The sequence below is a fragment of the Trichoplusia ni genome, chromosome 11 (genome assembly GCF_003590095.1).
Source record: "Trichoplusia ni isolate ovarian cell line Hi5 chromosome 11, tn1, whole genome shotgun sequence".
Classification (NCBI taxonomy): domain Eukaryota; kingdom Metazoa; phylum Arthropoda; class Insecta; order Lepidoptera; family Noctuidae; genus Trichoplusia; species Trichoplusia ni.
In genome coordinates, this window is record NC_039488.1 from 3163265 (window position 1) to 3179972 (window position 16708).

The 16708-nt window shown below is 38.1% G+C and overlaps 4 protein-coding genes across 15 annotated transcripts in view; 2 read left to right on the top strand and 2 right to left on the bottom strand.

Moving 5' to 3' along the window:
* The first annotated feature begins 1328 nt into the window (after window positions 1-1328).
* On the top strand, window positions 1329-3753 carry LOC113498912 (RNA-binding protein with serine-rich domain 1-A-like). Of its 3 annotated transcripts, XR_003401049.1 has the most exons (8): window positions 1329-1437; window positions 1521-1631; window positions 1915-2052; window positions 2276-2419; window positions 2505-2746; window positions 2827-2947; window positions 3077-3333; window positions 3662-3753. XR_003401049.1 is itself a non-coding variant. In XM_026879163.1 (7 exons), coding segments are annotated over exons 1-7 (885 nt in total). In that variant the 5' UTR covers window positions 1329-1435; the 3' UTR covers window positions 3204-3642. The 3 variants fall into 3 exon arrangements, 2 of the variants coding, with proteins under 2 accessions (XP_026734964.1, XP_026734965.1); XM_026879163.1 differs by lacking the exon at window positions 3662-3753 and having other exon boundaries at window positions 3077-3642; XM_026879164.1 differs by lacking the exon at window positions 3662-3753 and having other exon boundaries at window positions 3083-3642.
* A 64-nt stretch (window positions 3754-3817) lies between these two features.
* LOC113498911 (cell cycle checkpoint protein RAD17) lies at window positions 3818-7242 on the bottom strand. Of its 7 annotated transcripts, XM_026879159.1 has the most exons (11): window positions 7009-7231; window positions 6633-6933; window positions 6429-6542; window positions 5994-6285; window positions 5657-5822; window positions 5396-5524; window positions 5034-5215; window positions 4799-4954; window positions 4495-4688; window positions 4045-4166; window positions 3818-3933 (listed from the first exon to the last, which is right to left on the bottom strand). In XM_026879159.1, exons 2-11 carry the CDS (start codon window positions 6648-6650, stop codon window positions 3822-3824), a joined length of 1485 nt encoding a protein of 494 aa, XP_026734960.1. In that variant the 5' UTR covers window positions 6651-6933; window positions 7009-7231; the 3' UTR covers window positions 3818-3821. The 7 variants fall into 7 exon arrangements, with proteins under 7 accessions (XP_026734960.1, XP_026734957.1, XP_026734962.1 ...); XM_026879156.1 differs by having other exon boundaries at window positions 6429-6933; window positions 7163-7242; XM_026879161.1 differs by lacking the exon at window positions 6633-6933 and having other exon boundaries at window positions 7163-7233.
* Window positions 7243-7476: 234 nt separating this feature from the next.
* Window positions 7477-9762, top strand: LOC113498913 (NADH-quinone oxidoreductase subunit B 2-like). Its single transcript, XM_026879165.1, has 4 exons — window positions 7477-7588; window positions 7678-7987; window positions 8279-8467; window positions 9545-9762. Exons 2-4 carry the CDS (start codon window positions 7683-7685, stop codon window positions 9681-9683), a joined length of 633 nt encoding a protein of 210 aa, XP_026734966.1. The 5' UTR covers window positions 7477-7588; window positions 7678-7682; the 3' UTR covers window positions 9684-9762.
* A 1510-nt stretch (window positions 9763-11272) lies between these two features.
* The window catches only part of LOC113498910 (fibrosin-1-like protein), a 46876-nt gene continuing 41440 nt past the window's right edge, over window positions 11273-16708 (bottom strand). For 3 of the 4 annotated variants that reach the window (XM_026879154.1, XM_026879151.1, XM_026879153.1), the window contains 8 exons: window positions 15996-16110; window positions 15259-15401; window positions 14955-15070; window positions 14426-14664; window positions 14092-14223; window positions 13539-13598; window positions 13195-13405; window positions 11273-13119 (listed from right to left, as the gene is read on the bottom strand). In XM_026879154.1, coding sequence (XP_026734955.1) covers window positions 12419-13119; window positions 13195-13405; window positions 13539-13598; window positions 14092-14223; window positions 14426-14664; window positions 14955-15070; window positions 15259-15401; window positions 15996-16110 — 1717 coding nt within the window. In that variant the 3' untranslated portion in view covers window positions 11273-12418. The remainder of the gene's footprint in view (window positions 13120-13194; window positions 13406-13538; window positions 13599-14091; window positions 14224-14425; window positions 14665-14954; window positions 15071-15258; window positions 15402-15995; window positions 16111-16708) is intronic. The other variant, XM_026879152.1, reaches the window with a different exon arrangement.

Genomic DNA, 16708 nt, shown 5'->3' on the forward strand with positions numbered 1-16708 from the left:
TCATTTTTGCAGTCGGTTGAATAATCTGTCCACATTGTTCGCAACTTCGGCACTGCTAACTACCTTGCTAATAGTACGAACAAAGTACTTAATTATTTTAGTACCGGCACACATGTAGGTATGGTTATTAGCTGTAAGGCACTAAGCGAAATTAGGTAAGGAATTTCCAATTTGTAGCATTTAGAAGAAAATAGTAGTAAGTGTTATTACCTAAACGTAACATGAGATTGTAGACAGTTGCAGATTGCAGGATACTGCTTACGAGCTTTTCAAAAAATATGAGAAGCAGAAAAAAACACTCGTTTCAACTTTGATACTATATTTACATACTCCATTTATATTTGAGTATGCTAAGTAGGTACTATATTTAGGTCAAGGTTAGCATCATTTTATTCTATTTTCATTTATTTATCGTGTTTGAAGCGAATGTAATGGAGCCTGAAGAGGTCACAAGGCGGGGGTGGGCCAATGCTCGTAAATGCAACACGGGCTTCCCATTGCGCTAATGTGCGGGCCTTGTCGCCCAGCGTGGGACCAATAGCTAATCATTTCGGTCACTTAACTGCTACTAGCATTCAAAGAGTGATTGGAGGACGCAGTCAATCGAGATTATATTTACTTCCAAAGCAGTTTTATCTGCTAAAACTCATAGAAGAGAATAAGGATAGAAATTTGAAGTAGAGATACAACAGTAACTTTCATTTTTTCTTTGTATGAAGCCGAAACAGTAAAGGAGAAATGAAACTGAGCATCTTTAAGTATACATATTATATATCATTGCGTATCCCCGAAAAAAAGTTAACTACATGGCTCCAGATCTTTTCTTTTATTATTCTTACAACTACAATAACGTAAGTAATCTAAAATAACTGTTAGGAAATACCTTTATAACGCAATCATACGCTGTTAACCAGTGAAGGCCTTATAATAGTTCAGACTCTCAAAATTGTCACGAAGCTATTCGAACGGCAAGTTGTAAACATTAAAACGAAGTTAAAGGAATAAAAAAGACAAAATGACGACTTCAAAAGTTTTTTGGTAAAGTACTCTTATTTATATGTAACTTTCCTAAATGTTAACTGTTCTTTTTCATTATTAATTTAAAAACAGCCATATTACGATTACACCTGACTCACATTACAAACATGCTAGTAATTTCCATCAAACCTAAATATTTATTGTTTTTACTTTTAGTCTTAGAATAAAAGAGCTTATTATGGTAGTACATACACAACATAGTTATTCAGTCAAAATTATGAATTTCGCTTTCATGTTTGTTTTCCATAATACATTGTGTCAAAGCAAAGAAATCGACCAGAGAGAATAAATACGTCAAAAAAGTCAACACATCACGGATCACGGCGGGCGACGCTTGGGAAAAACAGAAACATCAGTGATTTAGTTTATTTTAATCTAGCTTATACTTTGTTGTGAAATGTACGTATTATTAACGAACAAGAACAACGTTACCTCATACCATTAGTTATTCGTTTGTTAATAATGTGATGTTATGGTTTCAGGGCTAGACCAAAGTCGCCATCGGCGGCTTCCGAAAAGGAGAAAAAGAAACCAAAGGAAAATAAAAAAAAGAAAGGTGATTCAGGATCTAGCAGCAGCGACAGTAGCGGCAGGTAAATAACTGCAATAATATAATTAAAGTACTTGATAACATCAGGTTATTGTTTTGTGAAGTAATTTAGGTTATGATCGTTTCTGTCGATCTTAATTATCGTAGTACGAACTGATGTTTGTATTTTGTAAAACATAGAAGTACTGGCTATGCTTTAATTCTAATTATGTTTACACCACGTATGATCAAAATAATAATTAAAAAAAATTAAAGTTACTGTAAATCACTCATACAAGTAGTTGTTTATTCCTTTGATATTTAAAAACTCTGTCTTTTTTTAACAGTTCATCAGAGAGCAGTTCATCCCGTTCTTCATCTCGGTCATCTTCAAGCAGTTCTGGAAGCTCTTCTCGGTCATCTTCCTCGTCCAGCTCCTCCAGCAGCAGCAGTAGTAACAATGACCGCTCCAGACCAAAAAAGAAGTATGTGTAAATCTCCTTTGCTATCAGTACAATTTACAATATGCAAAGGGCTTATGTACTTATATCAGTATAAACTATTTCTGCAAGTCTATACAAATGTAAAAAAAGAAATAATAATAAAAAAATGCCTATCATGAACTGAAACCACGTAAAGCCTGACAAATACCTTACCTAAGCATGTTGCATTATATTGAGATAAAAATATTTTATTTTCCTTGTTTAGGATTTCACCTAACAAGAGTCCTGTAAAGGATCGCCGTGAGCCTGACAGAGATAAAGTAAGAGACAGGTCTCCCCTCACTGACAAGAAAAAGTTGGCCGCACCTTCAGCAAATGACAAGGGAAAGAGCAAGGAAAAGCATGATAGGTAAAACTAAGGAGTCAAATTATTATAAATCATGAAATTTCTGTCATACTCTATCATTGCTAATAAAATCTGTGTTTCTCCTCAGGTCACCTGGTCGCAAAAAGCGTGAGCGTTCCCCGCCACCTCGACCAACAAGGATTCATATTGGGCGTTTGACATTAAATGTGAACAGAGATCATATCCATGAGATATTCTCCACATATGGTACTGTTAAAGCAGTTGAGTTTCCAATGGATAGATTACATCCTCATAATGGACGAGGATATGCGTATGTCGAGTTCAGTAATGCTGATGAAGCTGAGAATGCTATGAAGCATATGGATGGAGGTAACTATACCTTTTACACACTTAAATTGCTCTGTATGTTGTCAAAACTTGAGGTAATTATATGACACATTGCATTACAGGTCAGATCGACGGTCAGGAAATTACGGCGGCCCCGGTGTTGGTGCCTTCGCGTCCGCGCCGGCCGTCGCCGCGACCGCCGCCGCCCAGGCACGCCCCGCCCCGACGACACTCTCCACCTCGGTTAGTTTTGCAGTTTACTTACCACTGCTTTACACTATATGAGTAGAAAAGTTGTTCAATTGTTTACTTCAAGGTGATGTTACTTGTATATTAGGTGAGTTGAATTATATCAGTTGTAACGTTTGGCAGCTACAGGCGCCGCAGCCCGATGCCTCGCCGGCGCTCCCCGCCGCGGCGACGCCGCTCGCGCTCTCGCTCGCCGCGCGCTGCCCCGCGCCGCCGCCGCTCCAGGTCCTCCTCCTCCTCCTCCCGATAACTCCTCACACACACCCACACAAGCACACACACTCCGTGACATACATGCACAATTAACACTTACCCAAATCTTTGATTTATAGAAGTTATCAAAGATTACACCAATATTAACATGTTCCAGAAATGACTAGGTAAGTATGTCTACTTCCTATCTTAAGGTTGATAGTGTTGATACCACTACATGCTTAGTATTAGTAGAATTGATTCTAAAGGTATTGCAATGGAAGGTAAGTATTAGTGCCTCTGTGTTATGATTTAAATAAAATAACAATAAGATGTTTCTTGTTATAAAAGCTTGCAAAATGGAAACAACTGAGTGAGTGATCAGTGCACAAAAACTGTATCTCAATATGACTCAAACAGTGTGAAGTGTTGATGTAATAAAAATGTATTTGTAATATTTTGAGGGACTCTGATAATAAACTGTATTAGTAATTGGATTTTAATTTTTATTCCCAGATCCAAAGATCCTGTATCCAATGCCAAGTAGGAAAAAATAACACATCCCCATATTTTATGTTATGAATAATAATAATATTGTTTTAAGTGTCTTCATGCATTTTATTTATTATTTAGATTTAGAAAAGTAGTTCTTATGGCAAATCAAAATATGACTACATTATGTTCCAGGTTTATTTCCAATTATTTTACAGTATGTTTCATAGTCAGCCACTAAAATTTTTCCTTTGTACAACTGGTTTTCTTCTAATAATGGTATCTCTCTTATAGTCCTACAAACAATAAACAAATATTTCATTCAACAGTCACAACTACAGATATCCCAAAAAGGTATGAACATTGCTTGTATTAATTGTCAATACCAAAGTCCAGTAACTACTTACGGGTATTGTATTCTCATATTTTTTGGACCTCTCACCGGGTTCCATGCTGATATTGGTGCCTTATTAGCAAGCATTAAACTGGCTACTGCAGTATACAAACCATATTCTTGGCACAACTTTTCCTGTAAAATACAGAATTCAATGACTTAGAATTAATTCATTTATCAATATCATCTTTAAAAAGTAAACGACATATTTACGCTTAATACGTTGCGCGTTGTCACAACGGATAGACATATTTAACTGTAGCCTGAATGATTTCACAAATTCGCTTATTTGACCTGTACCTACTCAGATTATAAGTTAATTTATTATGAAAGGTGTTAAATAACTCTTAATTGGTCTATCGTTTATTAGTATTAAGTAATAATAATGTAACTAGACTATTGCATTAGGTATTGTCCTGTTATAATAGTTGTAAGTTGTTTAAATAAATAAATAAATATTTACCCGCCATTCCGCAAGCATGAAATCGGCGTCACTGAGGGCAGAAGCTGCTTTATCCACATGGTCTATACAAGAAAAGTGAGGCAAATAATTTTCTTCCAAAAAGTTTACGAATGATACTGGCTGACTGATGAACTGTTCAATTATTTCTTCAGGGGAGTGTGATAACTTATTATTTCCAGTTTCAGTTTCTATTACTAAAAAGACAATAAATTTGGAAAATTAGTACAAAACAAAATGAATAATAATTACAGGGTATAATGTTTGAATTTTAATTTTAAATGAAAAATTAGAAAATAGTATGTACCTTTAGGATTCAGTACCCTACCAACTCCATGCAATATGCTCACTGTTTGGTCTTTTCCTAATGACATAAATTTACTAGATGTTTTCTTTTTTCTTGTTTTACTTTTTGATTCCTTGCCTTGTACAACACTGGTATCCATATTTAGTTTCGATCCTCCTAAAATATAAAAAACATCAAGTTATAATCTATAATGGATATTTTTTGAAAATAAAACTAGTGGTTATTGTTTTTTTACCTTTTAGGCAAGCAAAATGCAAATTTAATACTGCTGATCTAACATCTCCTGCAGAAGAATTGACCACACATTCTATTAGGTCAGGTGTTGGAGGGTTGTACACTGCTGTGTGCTTCTTGTTTATTATACCAGCAACTCTTTTTAACGCCATTTTTAAATTAGTTGGCGCAACTGCATTGAACCTAAAAAGTAATCAGTAAAAAACATGACCAGGTAATTAATATTCTGATACATCAATCTTATACAAGAAATATTAAGTAAGTAATCTTAAATCTTTAATTGAATAAATAAGAAAAATATAAGTTTAATAAAATCTACAAAAACTTGTGGCTGTTCAAGTTACCATAAAATTTTGCACTTACATGATGTGGTGGATATTAAATTGCTCCTTTAAACTTGGTGTAAAAATGTTGGCAGCGGAATTCTTATTGTCTGTATGTGACTCGGAACATATAAATACTATTGGTGACTTAGCCCTTTGCTTGTACTGTCTGAAACACAATTACTTTATTCACTCACTATAGAATAGGGAAAAGGATGGCTCAGGCTTATAGTCAAAATATTACTCAATGTATGGATTATTCAGTTAGCATTTTTCTGTGAATAAATACAAAATATCTTACTGCAGTACTTCTGTAAACTCTGCAGGTGTCCTCAAGAATGTATTCGGAAAATCTTCCACCAGCACCAGTTTTCTACTGTTATCATCTAGCAGGGAAGTAAAATTAGCTGCATTGAGAATGAAGTCTAGAAACTTAGCAGATTGTTTTTGTTTATATTCAAATTCTCCTGTGAACAAAATGTATCATTGTTGATAGCTTCATAAAAAGATAGATCAAGAATGTTTACCTTTTTTAAGTACAGTCAAGCAAGATACCATACAAGGCACCATATTGCACTGGTGTTTTCTCACTTCTACTACAACAACAGCTACAAGTAATGTTACTACAATTGGTTTACCATTTTCCATGGGAATATCTATATCCATTGGTGTAATCCACTCAGTGACTCTGATATTATATTTCGCTGCCAACACATGAATTGTTATTGTCTTCCCACAGCCAACAGGTCCAGTCAGTAACAGCATATCACTATTGTTGTTATTGCTAACAGTCTTTACCCATTCCTCTACTTCTTGTATCTTCTTACTGTGAATTGCTAAATCTTCCACAGTTACAGGTTCAAATGATTTCATCCAATGTTTATGATCTGTGATGATTATATTTTTCGTAGTTAGCTCTTTGATTGGTTCCTGTAGAGAGAAATAAATCTCTATGTAAGTTGGTGTTCTTTTCGTAGTGAGTGATAAAGGCAGAAAATCAATTAATGGAATACAACATTGTACGTATTATTTATATTGTCTTATCATACTTTAAGCTGACTAGGTAAACATACCTCAGTTGGTTCTGGCACAGTTATTGTTTTTGCTTGTTGTGTCACTTCATTTACTTTACTTGTAGGCTTATCATCATCAAAGTCAAACATTGGTTTGAACCATTTTTTATCACCCTGTGAATAACATAAATAAAAAACGGGACATGCTACAATTTTAGTTTCCATCAATTAAGAAACAACGTTTGAATAGATGTAAGTACGCACCTTTTTAAAATTACTCATTTCTGTAAAAGTATAAAACAGATTTTCGAGAAAACGAAATTTTCAAATAAAACCCCCAGAACTGTCAGTCAGTGATCTTGTTGTTCCGTCATATGTCAAGATCAGCTGTTAGATTATATTTTCCCCCCCTCTTGGGAAGGCAAGGGGAACTAAGCCACTACAGCTGTTTGAGCGGTTTCTTTCTTTCTTTAAATTGTTGTGAGCATATATCATAGTTTTTACTATAATCTGATATAATACCAGATACCCAAAAATTTTAAAAGTTTTAAAAATAAAATTTATGCTACAACAAAAATAAAATCAGTTTTATTCTTCGAATCGATTGAATGAAGGATATTAGGTTAAATTTAATACAAACTTATTATGATAAATATTTACTGGTGATCAACTGGTCTCTGCATTATGAAAGCAACTGTAACTGTGTCTATATATATTTTTTACTATGTTAAATTTCAAATGAGTTAGATGGACAAAACTGGTAGAAATTCATAACATTTAATGTGATTTCAGACCTGCAGAGTGTAAAGTAAAACTCTTAAACCTATTTAGAATATGCGCACAAAAAAGGAAAAGTTCTGACATAACATAACACGTTTACAAGGCATTATTGTAAATAGTAGCAAAACACTCTTACCAACCTTGTAATTTTACTGAACAGACAAGTTTAATCAGTTTAAAAATCATTTATTCTTCTATCGCTTTATTTCATTTACTATTAAAACCAACATTAAATTCGTTTAATACCAAAAATCACTGAATTGGCTTTTATTATTGTTCAATGTTTTTGTTGAAAATGGGAGTGTTGCTTAGCTTACTCTTTAAATAGTCTGTCAATTACGTAAAATTGGCACCTTCTCTTATAGAATTTTCAGACTTTTTAGAAGTAAGCGTAATTACGTATAAATACTCGAGCCGTAGTTCATTAATGCGTCATTATTGTAAGTGCATAATTTACAAAAGCCATGAAAAATACATTATTTATGTTATGGTGAAATTGTAGTGTGACTTGTGTTTACATATTTTGCAGAAAAGATGCAGGCAATCAAAGCTTTAGGAGCTACAGCTCCTTCTACGCTGTTGTCTGTAGTGAAAAAAGGAGCCTTCGCACCAGCTGTCGATCAGATACGTCAAACCCATTTGCCTGCTCCCAAACCCAATGAAAAACGGCCGTACTCACCGTTCCAAGATGCTGGTAACATGGCTGAGATGGCAGTGGCCAGGCTTGATGACTTACTGAATTGGGGTAGGAAGGGTTCGATATGGCCCATGACCTTCGGATTGGCCTGTTGTGCTGTAGAGATGATGCACATCGCTGCTCCTCGCTATGACATGGACAGGTAGGTATTTATTTGTCTGCTAATTATTATAAATGCTCTAAACAATATTTTTTTTCTCCTGTATCATGGTACATACTTAGTTATCAGGCCAGGCATATTTTTATAACATATATTTAGGATTCATTTTTATTTAAGCAAATTGATAACTATTTAGAAAGGTTAGGTTATGCCTTCTCATTGAAAAGTAAACGAACCTATACAAAGGCAATAAATTTCATGAGCAGAAGTTTATGTCTTATACAAGGATTTCTTTGGTCAATATTATTATTTGTATTTTCATATTTTGTTTAGATATGGTGTTGTCTTCCGTGCATCACCCCGTCAAGCTGATGTGATGATTGTAGCCGGTACATTGACTAACAAAATGGCGCCAGCTCTGAGAAAAGTGTATGACCAAATGCCTGACCCTCGATGGGTTATTTCTATGGGGAGCTGCGCTAATGGTGGTGGCTATTACCACTACTCTTACTCTGTAGTAAGGTGAGATAATTATCTTGAGTTCAGAATGCTTCGAAATGTGACTGCATTTTACTTTTATAACCTTATTATGTCCCAATTCATGAACACTAACATTATTTGTTTTAGGAAATATAGAATCCTTCATAAGATTTAAACACTTATGAGCTAAGCAAAACTCTTATGAGTTAAGCAGCATTAGTTATTTCATAATGGTTTATTAATGCACATTTACAGGAAATTGCTGGCCAATGTTTGATTCAATAATACAGTAATATGAACACTTTTATCACTGTTTTGAATCTATTGTTTGGATTTATTGAGCTTACAAAATAATATGAATCCTTGACATGGCCAACATTTTAATGAACTTGAATGTACTTAAAATTTTGACATAATTATTATTATTGCACATAATGCAATATAATGTAACTAGCTGTTGCATGCAACTTCATCCGCCTAGTTATGTTATAACATAGATATATAGCAGAAATTTTTAAAATCAATCAACCGTCCTTACTACCATTCAACAACAATAATTATTTTGCCTTGGGGTAATGTTAAAACAGTGCGCATCTGCAGACAAATGTTGTCAATTGCAAAATATTCTGATGGAAATGGTGCCACATTTTATAAAAAAAAAACCTTCAAAAATAAAAGCTTTGTTAAACTTTTTTGTTCCATAATATATTTTAACTAAATAGACAAACATGTGCCATCGCGGATTTTTTTTCTTGGTCTTTTTGTGATATACAATTTATTCTTTCTCAATCTTTTACGTAACTTTAACCGTTGACGCAGCACATACACCAGAGTGGCAATATCACCCCGATTTTGTAACATTTCTCATTGTTGCATTGCTCCTATTGTTCTTATATAAAATTAAAAGAATCATTGAAATTTGACCAGTAATTCCTGAGATTAGCGCGGTTAAGCAAACACAATCTATTCAGTTTTATAATATTAGTAAACATTATTACAATTTTACAAACCATTTAAACGACAATTCGACGAATTTCAGTTTGTATAAATTTAATGCAAAGCTTGCCTGCTTTTTAGGTTGGTTATTGACTGATTTGATGTTTTTCCTTGCATTTACAGAGGCTGTGATCGTATTGTACCTGTAGATATTTATGTTCCTGGATGTCCACCAACAGCTGAAGCTCTACTCTATGGAGTTCTTCAATTACAGAAGAAAGTAAAACGAATGAAGACAATCCAAATCTGGTACAGGAAATAGACAATCAATTATAAATGATTTTATATTTATGTAAAGTAATCCCTCAGTTGCAGTAAATAAATGCTGTAGTGCAAGCATTTATCCTAGTTTTAATAAATACCTACCTTTTCATAAATTATGTAATTTTATTATTATTGGTACAAAAATTAATCTACTTACAAGGGAAATTATCACTGCTAGATGTACGATTTAAAACAATTCTTGATTGATTCTTGACCTTCACCTCTTTTGTCTCCATTCTGCAACCATGTCCTACCTAATACGTAGTAAATGATATACGTAATATAAACTCCTGTTCATAGTTACTTACTTTGTCGGTGCAACTAGTATGACTCTTTAATGGCAATGCGTCGCCGCTGGGAAAAAATCTTTCGTGCTTCATGTTGTGGTCCTAAAAACCTCATTTAGCACATGAACACAGCTCAAATACCAGGGACGTGCTGCAGGATTCGACGCTGTTATTTTGAACAAATTTTATTAAATCGACATTTTAATGGAAGTTATACAAAAACAATACAAAAAAACTTAAAAAGAAAAACAGTCGTTTTATTTAATACCCACTAAGCTTAGCTTAGCTTATAGCTTATAGATGCTGATTGTTTCGGTCCAAGGTCTAAAGAAAAGACAATGTCGCCCCCGATAAAACCCAATTAATGAGTCAAATAAATACAAAATTTTGTCAAAACCTGTCTCATCAGATTAGATCTTATCTGCAAAAAAACAGTTTCATTTCCATCAAGACTTGGATGACAATGGATTTCCGCTAACATCTCCCCCTGAAAAACAAAAACAGGCTTTCTGTAGGAATATTTATTATTAGACAGGTATCTAGTAAAATCAAATTTGGATTGTGTAAATTTCTTATGTAGGCTGCTTTCATTATCTAAGGTTGCACTTGGTCTATGTTTTGTCCTAATATGTCAAATAATTCATCTATACTAATATATAAACCTGAAGAGTTTGTTTGTTTGTTTGTTTGTTTGTTTGAACGCGCTAATCTCAGGAACTACTGGTCCAAATTGAAAAAATCTTTTTGTGTTGAGTAGACAATTAATCGAGGAAGGCTTTAGGCTATAAACCATCACGCTGCGACTAATAGGAGCGAAGATACAATGGAAAATGTGAAAAAAAAACAGGAGGGGTATAAATCATAACTTACATCTTCTTCTACCCACGGGAACGAAGTCGCGGGCAACAGCTAGTCATTCATAAAATGAGCTACAAAATATGTAATCTAAACCTGACCAGATTAAGTGAGCTACATCATTTAAATCGGTGCGCCGTACAGGCATACGTAGAATAGTAGATGGCCAATTCTACAATTAAATTATCGGGAACTTAACAGCGTCACATTTACGAGAATGCGGGAAGTATGAGAATAATTATTAAGGAATAAAGTTCACCATCACCATTGTTCTTGTGGTGTTTCATAAAAATCATGAGTCTTGTAACTCGAAAACAAAAATAACGCAGTGATTTGGGTACCTCTAAGGTTCCTTTTGAACTGGAATCATTACAACTTCCCTCATGAAACGTTTTTTCAGTTGGCACCTAAGGATGGAGGGAAGGAAGGATAACAAAAAATCTTATTGGTATAAAAATCAAAAGTTTTAATGGTATTTTCTGAATCGCACCAAGCTTTCATTTACTTTTTAGTATACAGAATGATTTTGAATAAACTATAATATACCTCTGAGTCACTCTTGAGATTTAAGAACACAAACCACCAGATTTGTCTGTTAAAACAGATTTAGAATTCAATTTTGTCTGACTCAATGCCTTGATAATATTGATTTAATGGCACATAAGACTTTTCAAACACATTATAAGTTTACAAACAATATATATATATCAGATTAGTCCACTTGTCCACAAATATAATTTGAAGATAATATTAACATGATCTATGATAAATACAAATTTGACAATACTGTAACATCTAGATACTTGGAGAATAGACACTACTTTGAAGTCAGACAAAATGTATTTCACAATACAATAATATCACATATTTTAAATGCATTTAAATGAAATAACTGCTATAACTGAAATTGTGTTCATTAATAGGAGTAAAAATAAATAAATAAAACTCCACTGGTACAATTGAAAAACCATTGAGATTTTTAACGGAAGTGTAAATTAAACTCCCGATGCAATAATAATTTATGGGATTTCCTTTTGTATGACGTTAAATAAACCAATTCTATATTTTAACGCTAATTTACATACTAATATTTACAGTTTATTTATAAGTATATATAAATATGTATAATTATATCGATAGCGATTCCGATAATCCTATCCTTCACAATAATCAGCAATTTCATGTATAATTAACTAATAATGGTCACAATAACAACTCGATAGATATTTTCATGTAAATAAACAAGCAGTAGTGTACAGGCCGGCGGCGACGAGCGCCCAATGTTCTCGTCCAATATTGCACATATCGAGATAGCGTGCACGCTCGCACCACACTATCAGATTCGCTATGTCCGCCTCGCTTACGCGATCACCCTCCCCACTCCCTCACTGTCCCGAATGCTACGACACCGACGAGACTGGCGGCCGGCGGGACCGACGACTGTCCTTCAGTAAGCGACGTTACAATAAATAATTCTCTAAACTGATAATGCGAAACGATATACATTAAATTAGTCGTACTCTCACTTGCGACGTCGTTTACGCTACTCTATGTACACAGTTGGCGACACGGCGGTTGTGCCGCATCGCTATCATCGCGGCTCCTCCTTCTTGAGCAGGTCGAGCGGCGCGAGCGGCGCCAGCGGCGGGGCCAGCGGCGCCAGCGGGGCCAGCGGCGGGTGCGCGCCCAGCGGCGGCAGCGGCGCGTGCGGCGCCAGGCCGCGGTGCAGCAGCGGGCTGGACTTCAGCTGCTGGTGGTGCGCGTACGCGCTCAGCATCTTGGCGCGGTCCTCCTCGGCGCGGATGGCGGCCTCCACCAGCGGCGCGAACCGCATGTGCTGCAGCGGGTCGAACGTGCGGTACGGGTCCCAGGGCGGCGGCGGCGGGTAGGCCGGCAGCGACGGCGGCGCGTGGCGCGGTGGCTCCTTGCGCTCGTCCTTGACTACTTCGGGCATACCGTTCCGCAGCGGCGAGCGCGCACGCGCCCGCTCGAGCTCGCGGTCGCGCTGGTCCCGCTGCTCGCGCGCCTTGCGGCGCTCGCGCTCGTCCCGCTCGCGGCGGTCGCGCTCGTCGCGCTCGCGCCGCGCCCGCTCGCGCTCCTCGTGGTCGCGGCGGGCCTCGGCGCTGGGCTGCGGCGCGGGCGGGCGCGCGGCCCGCCAGGCGTCGTGCAGCGCGCCCAGCGGCGGCGCGTGGTAGGAGGAGGACAGCGCCAGGTCGCGGCCGTAGGCGGTGAGGCCGAAGGGCGCGGCGCCGGGGTAGGCGCCGGGAGCGTAGCGGCCGAAGGGCGACACGCCTGAAACGCGCACAGCTCGGTGAGAGGCGGCGGGCGCGGGCGCGGCCAGGCCGGGCTCGTAGCGCCGGAGCGTACCTAGGTGCGGGTGGTGCGCCAGGTAGGGCGCGGGCGGCAGCTCGTAGGGCGAGCGGTAGGCGGCCGGCGGCGGCGCGGCGGCGGGGAAGCCGCGGATCTTGTCCTTGTCGCCGCCGGCCGCCAACGTGCCGCCGCCGGTCTTCTCTTTTTGTTGGTGGTTGTATATTTCCCAGGCGATCCTCACGTGCATCGCATTCCATTTTCCGGTTTTCTGGTTGAAGAAAAGTATAACGTTGTAGAATGTTGTTGTATAGTAAGTACTCTTCCAGCGATAAAGCAGGTCGAGTTCAATAGATCAAACAGTCATGCATGAAATATAATGAAGTGCTAAGAAGGAAACCTACCGCGACAGCGGGACGTGTTGGTGGTTTAGAGGCGGAGTCACTTGCGGCTGACACTACGGGCTGTTAACATTATGCGATGCAGGGTTAATGATTGGAGCAAATTAAAAATATAAAATAAGCACAAGCTAGTTTTAGGACAAACAGAATAAACAGGGATATTAAATAGAAATTTATTAAAGACAAAGTTTAATAAGGACTTTTTTAAAAATAAAACTTAAAAACCGAAAAAGAAATTAACAGAAAAACAAAATATCTTATATAATTATACAAACATCCCAATTCACACTGTTTAAAGTTAATCCTTTTATTATTGTGACATGAACAAGAAAGAAATTTATCAATATTTTGAAGGTTAGTTACAGATTTGATAGTATAGTAGTCTAAGGATTACTGTGTAGTCAGTTAATCTAAGAAAATCGTTAATAACTTTTTATTTTATACATGCATTAAGTTAAATCATATTTTTGTAGTTACATCAATTTGGGACCAAAATTATTCAACAATTTTATTTTATCAAAAAAAGGAGTCATTATTATAGATGTATAGGATTTACCTTAGGAGCGTACGTAGTAAGCGGCGCAGGAGGCACGTAGGGGCCGGTAGGGTGCAGCAGACTGGAAGAGTACGGGTAGCCCAGACTGAGCCCAGTGCGATATAATGATGACATTTTCCCCACATCTTTGAACTGAAAAAAAAAACAAGATAATGTTATACTTTCGGATTTCATTGCATATTCCTTATGATTTCATAAGTTTGAACATTTGTATGATTGCAGTCAAGGGTAGAATAAAAATACGTTAAATCTTGTATGCTACATGGGGAGCAGTAAAGAGAATTCAGTTGTTATGTTTAGGTGTAGCACAGATAGTATGTGTTGTAATACGTACGAGCGGCGCGTGCGGCACGAGCAGCTGGTGCGGGTGCGGCGGGTGCGGCGCGTGCGGCGCGTGCGGGGCGTGCGGCGCGTGCGGCGCGTGCGGCGCGTGCTGCGGCGGGTGCTGGTGCACGTGCGTGTGCTGGTGCTGGTGCTGGTGGTGGTGCATCTCGGTGCGCACGGCCGACACGGCGCCCGCCGCCGCCAGGAACCGGTTGTCCAGCTCGCGCCGCAGCAGGTCCGCGCCCGGGCCTGCAATGTACATCACACAGTTTACACTCAACCCTGTTGACAGCTGTTGTCTCTATCTACTATGATTTTAATAATATTTTAAAAAATCGATTAATAAAACGATAGTGATTTTAAACCAATAGATAGTTTTTTCTCTTTCATGAAAAGCTTACTGAACAGACTATTAAGTTTACAAGGTAAATAGTAAATTATCACAAATTATGATTTTAGATATTGCAAACAGTAGGCAACAAACTAAGCAGCGAATGAAAGTACGGATCACAGGTAATCATAGATAACAATAAACTTACTGCTTTGGAAGAGTGACTCCGCCGAGAATGGGTTCGGATTAGGTGGCGCAAGTGGCGCACCAAACAAAGGAGGGGCGGGCGCGAACCCTGACGGACGCTCTGCACCCGCTGTCCTGCTGAAATATAGATAACACACGTAAGAACAATCATTATAAATTTAATAAAAATGTATTGTATTGCAAACATAACATTGTTCAGAAAGTAAAGAAGGTCAATAAGTTTTTGTATTTCTACCGTTTGTGATAGTTTACAGTTTGAGTATTTCTTGATTGGAATGTATAGTGAGTGTGTGTAGTATACTAACGTGACGCCCCAGTGCGCGGGCGGCTTGGCGCTGGAGCTGATGCTGGGCACGGTGGGCACGGGCGCCAGCGAGTGCGCCAGGTGAGGCGCGCCCGGCGCCGCCGGCGTGGCCGTGGGGGCCGCCAGCGGCAGCGCCAGCCCGCCCTGCCACAACACACAGGCTCAGCATCATCACAAGCATCCAGAACATCATTGAGGATTTCCAATAAATAGAACTATTCATTTAATAATTTTTTTTAAAACGACTAAAAAAAGGAATTTAATCCTTGTGTCGCGGGGTGTTTTACAAACATACAATTCACATGCACAATGACACCCTGACTCAGAACAAGCAAGCGTGGATAACGCAAATGCTTGTCCTACGCGGGGATCGAACCTGCGCCACGTCGCGCACAGTGGGTTTGGTGTGGTGACCTCAACCACTCGGCTATCCGTGCAGAAAATGCTTAAACTCTTCATTAGAACTCAACCGCAGAAGATTTATTATTAGATTATCAGGCAATAAGGATCCCGTTGGTGTTACAAATTTACAGTCCTTTCTACTTATTTTCCCTTGTATTACAAGTAGATGACTTCAAAAAGAAATTAATGTGGAAAGTAAGTATAAAACAGAGCTCTTCCTCTCTCCTACCATAATGCTGTGACCTACGGGGTCCATAATTGATCATTGTACCTAAAATTACCACCTGTAACTACATTATGGAAGCAATAAAGTATTGAGCATTGAGTAAGTCTCACCGGTATGGGCGCCGGTATAGGAGCGGCGAGCGGCGCCGGCAGTGGGGCCGCCAGCGCCGGCGCCAGCGACGCTCCCGCCACGGGCGTACTGCGCGACAGGCTGCTGATGTTGCTGCTGAAATCAATTAAAGCGTCGTGTCAAAACGTATTCTTTCTTACTAACTTATTGTAAATACTTACAGCTCACTGTCAAGACATGGACAGCGATCCTCACTTTATATTTCCTCGCACTAAGCCTTTAAATTAGAGATGTTACGGAAGTGATGATATCGGAACCGAAGTCGGAATCGGAGTTTTTAAATTTGGTTAATCGGAACAGGAATCGGAACCGGAATCGGAATCGGAGGCGGAGGCTGAAGAAATATGTGATAAATAAATGATGTCTCTTGAACAGAATCGCATTAGATCAAAATTGAAAAACTGACAAACGAGAAATGCTAGAACCTACCTACCTAACCTAGACTAGAACAACTGAACAAATTTGAATTCGATTTGATCCCAGCCCCAGGTCCAATAAAATAATACAATATTATTAATCAGCTTTTTAATATAAAATTAAAAACAATACACCTACCTAGGTGTTGAAAGAAAAAACAAACTAGTTTTTGTTTAAATTAAATGATGTACTTAGTAGAAGTAAATTAAATCAAAACAGTGACTCCAGAAGAAGCAAATTATATTTAATGAATAAAAGCTTTGCAGCTTTACCTCCT